The following is a 10,162-nucleotide window of genomic DNA, read 5'->3' on the forward strand; positions in this document are numbered from 1 at the left end:
TTTAGGTTTAAATCGGCTGGAGCCGTCTTGAGTTTGGACAATAGCTTGAAGATATCGTATAGGTTGCTTTTATCTGAGCTTTTCGTTTTCAATGCTAGGGTGAAAATACGTTGACTATTGTGCTTAGATTCAATGATATCAAATTTTCGCGGACGAGGCCTCATTACTATTTTTGGGTCAACGATATTCTCGTCGGCAAGTTGGGCTGGTATACTCTTAATCCAAGCGCAGTCTGTCGATATGAAGTGCGCATAGTTGGTTTTGAGCATCAAAAGTCCATCATTGGTATCTTTGACATTGTCTGATACTGGTATGTCGTCCAAGTTGTCAATAAAATATGCGAAACCGTGAGGGTCATTAATTTGATCATCGTCAGTTTTGAGAGCACTGTCATGGTTATGGTTAGTAATTTCCGTATGGGAGTCGAATTGTTGAGTGCACGTATAGTGTTCGGTGTCTGTGAGCAAGTCGGAACTGTCGTCGTTATCAGAAGTGGGCGGGAGAGGCGAGGGGGGACGAGAACAAGAGTGTAAGGAAGGGTTCGTCGGCCTGGAAGTAGCTAGGGGGTATTTCCGAGCGCGACGCGGAGGCCCGACAGAGGAAGGGAGGGGGGGCATAAGGACGTCAGTCGATGGGGGCGGAGATGGAATCGGACGAGGTGCTGCAGGTTTAGTTGGACGTGCCGATTTCTTTAGCAGATGACGGCGGGGAGGTAATCCAGATGTGGAAGGGGCAGGGTCAGAGGGGTTAGTATGAACGGGTGGGGGTGTAATGCAGGGGCACGCGCTGGCAGGAAGCGGAGGGCTGAGGCAGCAAACGGTGATACTTATTTTCGAATTTTTAAAAACATAATGGATCATTCTGCGTACCGCACTCCATTCCAATTTGTCGAGTCCGCAACCTATCAATGGTATCGAGACGGATGTTACGCCATCTTCTTGCAAGGATTTCCTAAAGTTAACCAAGGTGTTAAAAAAAAAAGTGGGGCACAGGTTTGTCACTGTATTTGGGCTTTGTCACTAGGTTATAGATTTTTCGGTTTCCATGTACCACAGAAATAACGTCAGTCACAGTCAGGTCGAATTCTCTAAGTTGTTCGCGGTTTATGAATTTACGTTCTGTCAGTTCTGGAGCAATTCCTTTTGACATTTGGCAGTCAGCCGATATGCAATGAGCCAAGTTATCCTTTTGCTGTGGAAGGTCAGCTTTATGTTCTTTGATGTGTCTATTACGCATGAGAGGAAAAGTTTCGCTTTCTATGAGGAAATCGATATAAGAAGGGCCCGGTTAATCAGTGGCTGGACAAAAGTCATCAGTTCCTGATTCAGTTTCTGGGGTCTGTAAGTCATCCGAGCTAAGGGAAGAATCTGAAAAATAGCTCAGGAGGTCGATTCTGTACTAGACGCAATGAAGGGTCGCTATGAAGCGACGCAACACGAAAGGTCGCTTGCGAAAGCGACGCTATTATAAAAAGCGATTCTGTACCGGGTGCTATTTTGCGTCAGGCGTTACAAGCAAGCGGTTTCGCCGGCGCAATGGTTGCGTTCAAACCGTGGTTTGAACCTAACGTTCTAAAGGAAGCCGTGAGCCTAGACTTGTCAGGCGGCGACATAACAGTTTTTACGTGTTACATTGTATTTGCAGTTTTGTTACATTGTATTGCATAAATAAACCATAAAATTTTTGTGATTTCGAAATTTGTGAAGAATCAACGTACAAAATGAAGTAAGTAAGGAAATAATATATAAGATTAAATTTATATGAAATTAATACATAAGTAATGAAATAATACATTTATATTAATATATAAGAGATCATAACCTTAATTATGATCTCTAGAAAACTTTTGTTTCATTGTTCTGTGTGTTACTTCTGTTAGCTACATTTATTCACAAAATTGCTATTTAAAAAATCTGTTATAAGACGTTATAAGACTAGGCATATTTATAAGATGATAATGGCAGGTTTTATGATGTCACATTAATATGAACATGGATTTGTTACAGTCCTACTGAAGCAGCAAAACGTTCCCACAAACACAACACTAAGCAAAGGAAATATTTGATTGAATATATGTACAACCACAGAGAATTTGCAGCAGGACGCCTTATAGGTGCTCAAGGAAAAGCAAAAGGAGACGAATTGTGGAAGGCATTGGCAAGGGAATTGAACTCCTTAGGGTTTGAGAAAACCCAAATTCAGTGGCAGAAAGTGAGTAAACTTCGAAAACCTTTATTCCTTATAAAAACGTTGATTTTTTTAACACTGTTTATTTGCAGTTAGTGTAATTTACTTATAGATGAAACCATAATAGGTAAACTTTTTTATTCTCATTCACCAAGTTTCTACCAGAACTGAAATAAAAGTTTTAAAACGAGACTGAAAATTTTGTGACGGTGGAAACTCTGTTTTTGAAGAACAGTTCTTATGGCATTTTTTAGGTTTGGAAGGATATAAAAAGTCGCGTCAGAGCCAAAGCTGTCAGCCTCAAAAATGCCCGCATTGAAACTGGCAATTTTCCTGTGAATAGCAATACGCTATCCGAGGAAGATTTAATGATCCTCGGATTAATAGGACCTGCTGTAACAGAAGGGTGCAGGGTCCCTGATTCGATGCCTGAAGAGATGGTATGTAATGAGAACATGAAATACAAAAACTGCTTACAGAAGATATTCTTTTAGATAGATTATACACCGAGTACAAGACGAAATCAAAATTGTGGCAAATAATTTGAAAAATATGCGTGAATGAACGATAATAACTGATAGTATTAAAGTAAGTTAAATTTAACGCTGAACAAAGAAACTCATTTATGTCGGATCAACTGCTCTAGCTCAGCCCCCATAAATGGTATACAAATTAATCCCTTCCATTTAAATGATTGAAAAGCCAAACATGTTTATTCATTTACATATTTCAGTCTGGAATTACACAACTGCGGGAAGCAGACGAGTCGGTTTTAACCGAGATACCGACTCATATATCAGTATTTGAAGAATACAATATAGTTTCGGCAAACACCACAATTGGTAAGCGTATGTCCCGAGCAGCCACGTCTATTACTAACAATAATGATGTATGATATGATGTTGTGGCAACGTGTTTTATTCGTAGAATCAGACACGGCAATAGGACAGGAGGAGGAAAACACCATCCAAGAAGCTGAAACATTGGTAGAAGTTGTCTGCAGTGATGATGGCATAGCATCATCATCGCACACACTGTCACGCCCATCATTACAGCAGACAACCCCAAAGATAAAAACAGCCACACACCCTGTCAGAGCCGTACGCAGGAAGAAAAACAAAAAAAGAGATGATGTCTTTAAGACGGTTGTAGAAATGCAACAAAAGCAGAACAAAATACTTGAGGTATTTCTGTTTAAACTGTATATGAATAAATCGATCTGCAAATTATTATGCCAGTGAGTTGTGCAAATATTTGTACTTATATGTTTTAGAGAATGTCACAGGCGATGGTAATGTCTGCAAATAACGAAGCCAAACGACTGGAGCTAGAGAAAGACAAATTAGAAGTAAAGAGGCAGATGTGCCAGGCCCTAAATTCAATAGCGGTAGCGATGACAGGGTTCCATTAATCTCTATCATATTCTTATTAAAATTTTTTTTTTTATGTAAAACTTTATGTATGATTTCTTACATACGGACGTGGTTTTGTTTTTAAGAATTTTTTCCTGTGACATGCTCAGAAATTGAGATGTAAAATAAAAACGCCGAATGAGTTCAGGTTAAATAAAGTTTTTAATTTTTTTGAACGCCCATCTTTTTTGGCAGGTTATGCACATTTTTTTGTTCGTTTTTTCTTAAATTCCGTAGGATTCCCATGGAAACCTTAAAACACAGTCAGCAGCAGAGTAAATCACAAAAGTTACTTTTCATAGCGAAAAATCGATGAAAGACGGTAGACTTTAAGGAAGCAATACAAATTTAAACTCACACGCTCTTTCTCATTCAAAAAAATTCAAATTATATACAATTTTCGTCACGTACAGGACATCTCAACGCTAGAGATATGGTATAAGATATATATCTATCAAGTCTCACCACAAACATACAGTAATGCTCGAAAGTATTTTGAGAATATAAAATTCGTTATCACTTTGATCGATCGTTTCTCTTACTTTTCTTTATTTCAACTTTATTTTCGAGTAATCGAGAGATCATTTTTAACAACTATATAGAACATCGAATTTGTTTCAACAAATAATATTATTGATTTTTGTAGTTTATTCTTGCATGTGATTAACTCAATTACTGTGTTTGTCAAAATACTTTTGGGCGCTACTGTATTTCATATGATTTTCCGGATTTTTCACGAAGTCACATATACACCGCCAACTACAAGTGCATAAAGTTGTCTCGGATAAGTTGCTGTTGTACACGGCGTCCCTCAGCAAGGCGTGCTCTTCCTTCAAGAGGTTCAGCAATATAAGGTCCGGGTGCTGGCATAGCATTAGCCTGTGCGACATCTTCCTCGGCGATCTCTTCAAATGGTATTCGATAATGCAAACGCATATTATGCAACATGGCACAAGCATTGATTATTCTTCCCGCCATATCAGGCTCGTACATTAATAAACGTTGCTGAAGTAGAAAAAAATATAAAATGACAATGAGAATAATTCGCTCTGAATTGAGTTTATAACTGTTGACTATTCTGACCACAAACTCACATGTGACAAGCATCTCCATACCGATTTGAGTGCATCAAAACATCGCTCTATAACTGAGCGGGCACTACAATGTGCAGCGGTATATACATACTCAGGTGATCCATTTGGAGCATTCGGTATTGGTGTCAAGAGCCATGGTTCCAAAGGATAGCCTGAATCACCTAAGTAGTAAGATAGGTAGATGAAATTGGGAATATATAACTAGGGAGAAGGAAAGAATAAAATTGACATTCCGATTCCGGAATTACTAACCCAACAACCATGTTTGCCTCTCGCCTTGCCTGTGACACAGCTCCATAAGATTGCGCACAGGTGACTGCATCCAAATTGCAGCATCATGACGAGATCCTGGGAATCTGGCGCTCACATTTAAAATACGGAGTTCTGGATCACAAATCTAAAAACAGCATTTTCATTTCAATGGATTCATTATCGACAGTGAAATGTATTTTGCATTATTGTTTATGGATAGTATCAAGAAAATAATGATAATCAAAAGCACCCATTTATTTACATATTCGAGTGATTACCTGGTAGTGAACTCATGCGTTATGTATGATAATATACCTACATTAATTCTATCATGCATTACACTTGTACTTCAATTTCAGCTAACCATTTGAACATTCATAGAATGATAACCATGGTGATTCACAAAAGCTTCCTCATTCTCTTTAGGAGCAACGATTCCGACATGAGTGCAGTCTATTGCGCCAATTGCTCCAGGAAATGGTTGTGGAGCATTAGCAAATTTTATTTTAGCTGCCTCTCTTTGCTCCGGAGTGGCAGGGAATTTAATTCATCGGCGAAGCATATGGTCATTGATAGCAACGGACACTGATCTGATACACCGGCTGACTGCAGTCTGACTCAAAGCCAATGCAAAATCCTGTCCTATTGCTCTTTGATAAGAACCAACTGCATAAAACCGAATGGCGCAAAGAACCTGTAGGAAGATAAAGAAAGGATCATTAATTGTGAAATTCTTTTGTGATAAGCGCACAGAATGCGCGTATGATAACATTTGCTTGTAACTCAATCGACATACTTTCAGATTATATACTTACTTGAGTTTCCACTGAAAGACCATTTGGGCGTTCACGTTGCAGATGTGGTCTCAGTTCTGTCACGAGGTCCCTCACTAAATCTTTTGAAACTCTGAACAAATTTTTGAACTGAATATCTGGTAAATTGAATACATTCAGCTCATGGCGCAACCTCTTGCGGGTGATTCGTAACTGTAATATTTCTTCGTCCTCTTCTTCAAAATCTGCTATATCGACGAGTAACATTACCATAGCCATCTAAAAATTTAATATTTGATACATGATCTATGGAAAGAAATAGAAACAGCACTTCACTGCTGTTAAGCATACCACTATTAATGCAGAATTTGCAGCACCTTATATTAATTGCCGTACACTCGACATCATTCAAATATTATATGTGTACTAAAGCCAGACACTTTAAGGGAATGTTGAATCCCTATTCCCTCCTCAAATCTTAGATGCAGATTTTTTCAAAAGAGTGATGAGTTTTTGGGAATAAGAAAAATATTGGCTTACGTAAAATTTATAAACGTAGTCCGTAACATTTTGCTTTTTTCCAAAATATTAAAGCACCCATAAAAAAATTTTTAAATATTTTTTGATATCGGCCGTCGGTGTTTCACATACTCTCAAGAAGAGGTCCAATTAAGTCCCTCCTCTGCCTTTTCGCAGCGATTAGCGCGAGGGAAATGGAGCAAAAAATTCATAACATATTTTTCCCTTAAATGAATGACTAGAAGCATTTAAAATAGTGAAGGCTTCTGCATCTAGCAATTAGAAAAACAGCCCAATGATTTTAGTTTCCAATCCGTCAAACGATCTTTCAGAAAAAACTGTTAGTATTAGTTTGAGGTTATGTCGTACTGACGCCTCGCTGTAATCGTTTCCCCCTGTGTTCTTGAGCTAATTACTCATTTACAAGTGTATCGTAATTTCTTTTTACATCGTCCTTGTTGTATAATTTACACACATATATGTATATGATGCGCATCTTTTATTTAATAAAATTTTTGGTTTGCTTAGTTCTTAAAGTATATGGCGTAAATCGTATGTGCAGTGTATTTACATTTTAACACTCCGTTCACAAATATTTAACAATACAAAAGATAATGTAGCGCGAAACACGAAAGTACGGGACTCTAACCTCACTATAACACACTTTCCACAAGTAATTCAATAATAAGATACGTCACATGTTACATTTTACCTCACCTTACAACGCAATGAAAGACGCAATCCCGATTGCACGGGATCGACAGCCTGCACAATATTCTGACGCTAAACATCGTCACTGACGCAGTTACTGCGCCAATTTGAGATGGTACAGAATCGCGTCGTACGCATTATATAACGCTTCCGACGCTATGTCGACTTTGCGTCGGACGCTATTCGATTGCGCCTAGTACAGAATCGACCCCCAGGTATGGTCTTTCACGAGGCCCAGGATTTGTTGAAGAATTTGTTTCGCGATGGCGTTTAGCTTGGCGATGTACTGGGATCGGTGCCGGGGTAACAAGGGAGGGTTTGAGGAGCAACGGGGTTTCTTTATCGCTGAACTCATCGTCGGAGAGATCAGAGAAATCAGAGAAATCAGAGGAATCAGAGGAGTATATCATCTTACAAGGTTGTGAGATTTTAGGGTGTTTCAGCGAAGCTGGGTTGGTGGACTCGTCTGTGGTCTGTCGAGGGCGTCTGGGGTACTGATGAGTCTTTTTAGTGCGTTTTTTTGGTTTACCGCTAGAGGCTTCAGTCGTTGGACGGGGGCGTTTTGCATCTATAGGAAAAATTTGAGCGGTGTCGGGCGGTGCGTTCCTGGACAGAGCATCAGCGTTGGTATTAGATTTTCCGGACTTGTATTTCGTATCGAAGTCGTACTCTGCCAGTTCTGAGCTCCATCGTAATAAACGGGAATTACGCTTCTTGACGCTTTTTACCCATTTGAGTGGCTCGTGGTCTGTTATTAAAGTGAACTACTGACCATACATGTAGGGGCAGAAGTGATTCATACTCCAGTAGGCGGCTAAGAATACTTTATCAGGTACTGAGTAGTTTAATTCAGCGGGCTTGAGGGCTCGGGATGCGTATGCAACCGGTAGGTCAGCACCGTCTTTATCTTGACTGAGAACTGCACCTATCGCGAATTTTGACGCGTCTGTAGTGAGCGCAAATGGTTTGTTGAAGTCTGGGTGTTGTAGACATGGTTCTTTGCATAAACAATCGCGTACGGTTTGAAAGGCAGACTGGTGTTCGGACGTCCAGATGAAAGGGGTATCCTTCTTCGTTAAATTGTTAAGGCATTCAACAATTTCTCCAAAATTTGGAACAAATCTTCGGTAGTAACCTAAAAGGCCAAAGAACTGTCTAACATTTTTGGGACTTTTGGGGACAGGATACTCTTTTACAGCTATTAATTTACCAGGGTCAGGTTTTACTCGTGAGTCAGTTACGAGGTGTCCGAGGTAAACGACTTCCTTGCCCAAGAATTCGCACTTGTCTGGCTGTAGAGTTAAACCAGCAGCGTTAGTCACTTCATTAATTTCCGAAATTTAATTTCATGTTCTTGCAAGTTTCGAGCGTAAATAACTATGTCATCTAAATATACGAACATCTAGTTGCCTTGTGGGCCTAGGAGGACTTGGCCCATGAGCCTTTGAAACGTAGCGAGGGCGTTCTTTAGTCCGAAGGGCATACGAGAAAATTCATAATGGCCTCTAGGTGTCGAAAATACAGTTTTCGTGCTGTGATCCAGATGCATGGGAGTTTGGTGCAACCCGGAAGCAAGGTCGAATGTGAAAAAGTATTCAGCTGAGTCAAGCTGGTCAAGGATTTCCGTGATATCGGGAAAGGGGTATGCGTCGCAGACTGTTTTTTCGTCAAGTTTTCTGTAGTCGATTACCATACGCCATCGTATATTGCCGTCACTATCCGGTTTTTTGGGAACGATCCACACCGGGGAGTTATACGGAGATGAGGAATGTTGAATGAGATTTTGCTTGAGTAGTTCATCAACTTGGGATTAAATTTCGTCTTTGTCAATCTTGGGAAAACGGTATTGTTTGGTATGAATAGGCGCATTGTCCGTCGTGGGGATAGTGTGATGAGATAAATTGGTGTGGCCTAATTTATCACCTGGAAGATGAAAGAGATGATTAAATTCTGTTACGAGGTCAAATATAGATTGTTTTTCGGTGTCATTCAAATGATCAAGATGTAAGCTACTCTTTAGGACGTCCAATCTTTCTGACCTACTGTCAGTCAAGAGCACTGTTGCGGCACCGGGACAGGGTGTACTGTCGTCAGGGATAGGAGGATCGGATTGCAGTTGCGCGAGGTCAGTGGACTGGATGGGGCAGGAGGGGGGATTATTAGTCGGTCGCGATGTACGCTTGGCGGCAGAAAGGATTAATGAGTTGCTGAGGAGAGGGCCTGGGTGCGAAACGAGGGTTTTGGCGCGGGCATCGCTGTGGTGGTTACTCGGTGCAGTGGGCGTGGCGTTGGGCATGACTGTACTTAGTGGCTCGTCGAAGTCGTCTAGGGTTACTGTTGGGAGTCTTATCTCTACGGCGGATTTGTTACAATTGAACGCGTACGAGTAAGCGATGCCGTTCTGGTTTTCAACTAACGCTTCACCACATAGAACATTGTTGCCTAAATCGATGCGTTTGAGGTAGCCTACTCTAGTGTATGGGTTCGCAACTATTAGTGGGATGGCTTTCACGGTACGGGCCTGTATTGTAATTACGCGCGTTTTTTCGGGCGCGGACGAGGGTTCATCGAATTTATCAAAGTGAATTGGCAATGAGGATCCAAGCATCACCGAGTTTGAGTTAAAAGAAATAGTTTCTTTCTCTTTTCGTGAGAAGCGCTGGCCTAAGATACCGTCGTGCGGAATCGGAAACGAGTCGGGGACTAAGTGAAAGGTATGAGATTTATTTTTTTGCGATAGTTTGCGTCTTTTTGTCTGTTATACCAGTCAGCGTCAAACGTTCGTCGGTTGTTCGTCGTACGAGGGGCCTAACGGAACTTTCTTTGACCAAGTTGACGTCTGCACCGGTGTCAATAATAAATGTAGATATTTTCATTAGCTCGGGGGTGTCGATCGAAATTAGTGGAGGGTCAGCTAAAGCTATTATGAGGATATGACTTGAAGATCAGAACGCTAGTTGTTTGCATTGCTCGCGGGCGCGTTCTCCCCGCGGGCGATGTTCCCGTTTTAATGTTTATTTGAGCCTGCATTGCCTTGATTTTACATATTACGCGGAGAAGATCTACATCGGTCTGCTGTGTGGCATCTGCGATTACAATTGTCGCAGTGTAGTTCTTGGTTTATGTTGCATTCATTGTGGAAGTGGCCCATTCTGCGACGTTTGGTACAATATCTTTTACTTTGCAGACGGTGACATTACGTGATGGAGTGACC

General features: G+C 40.7%; 2 protein-coding genes across 6 annotated transcripts; one reads left to right on the forward strand and one right to left on the reverse strand.

Annotated features, from left to right (window-relative positions):
* The first annotated feature begins 1,424 nt into the window (after nucleotides 1-1,424).
* LOC124219313 (uncharacterized) lies at nucleotides 1,425-3,964 on the forward strand. The gene is made up of 6 exons (XM_046626690.2): nucleotides 1,425-1,725; nucleotides 2,007-2,211; nucleotides 2,442-2,627; nucleotides 2,921-3,029; nucleotides 3,115-3,371; nucleotides 3,461-3,964. The coding sequence occupies exons 1-6, from the start codon at nucleotides 1,721-1,723 to the stop codon at nucleotides 3,596-3,598; spliced, it is 900 nt and encodes a 299-aa protein (XP_046482646.1). The 5' UTR covers nucleotides 1,425-1,720; the 3' UTR covers nucleotides 3,599-3,964.
* LOC124219314 (putative nuclease HARBI1) lies at nucleotides 2,217-7,062 on the reverse strand. Of its 5 annotated transcripts, none has more exons than XM_046626692.2 (6): nucleotides 6,955-7,062; nucleotides 5,761-5,997; nucleotides 5,310-5,639; nucleotides 4,946-5,090; nucleotides 4,694-4,854; nucleotides 2,217-4,604 (listed from the first exon to the last, which is right to left on the reverse strand). In XM_046626692.2, exons 3-6 carry the CDS (start codon nucleotides 5,322-5,324, stop codon nucleotides 4,359-4,361), a joined length of 567 nt encoding a protein of 188 aa, XP_046482648.1. In that variant the 5' UTR covers nucleotides 5,325-5,639; nucleotides 5,761-5,997; nucleotides 6,955-7,062; the 3' UTR covers nucleotides 2,217-4,358. The 5 variants fall into 5 exon arrangements, with proteins under 5 accessions (XP_046482648.1, XP_046482647.1, XP_046482649.1 ...); XM_046626691.2 differs by having other exon boundaries at nucleotides 6,950-7,037; XM_046626693.2 differs by lacking the exon at nucleotides 6,955-7,062 and adding an exon at nucleotides 6,809-6,949.
* Nucleotides 7,063-10,162: the final 3,100 nt, after the last annotated feature.

The sequence above is a fragment of the Neodiprion pinetum genome, chromosome 5 (genome assembly GCF_021155775.2).
Source record: "Neodiprion pinetum isolate iyNeoPine1 chromosome 5, iyNeoPine1.2, whole genome shotgun sequence".
Lineage (NCBI taxonomy): Eukaryota > Metazoa > Arthropoda > Insecta > Hymenoptera > Diprionidae > Neodiprion > Neodiprion pinetum.

Excerpts from the sequence above, each read along its gene's own strand:
- LOC124219313 (XM_046626690.2), top strand. Across the intron at positions 2,212-2,441 it reads CCCAAATTCAGTGGCAGAAA|GTTTGGAAGGATATAAAAAG; the intron begins GTGAGTAAACTT and ends GGCATTTTTTAG. Across the intron at positions 3,030-3,114 it reads TTCGGCAAACACCACAATTG|AATCAGACACGGCAATAGGA; the intron begins GTAAGCGTATGT and ends TTTTATTCGTAG.
- LOC124219314 (XM_046626692.2), bottom strand. Across the intron at positions 4,855-4,945 it reads GAGGCAAACATGGTTGTTGG|GTGATTCAGGCTATCCTTTG; the intron begins GTTAGTAATTCC and ends CTTACTACTTAG. Across the intron at positions 4,605-4,693 it reads TATGGAGATGCTTGTCACAT|CAACGTTTATTAATGTACGA; the intron begins GTGAGTTTGTGG and ends TTTCTACTTCAG.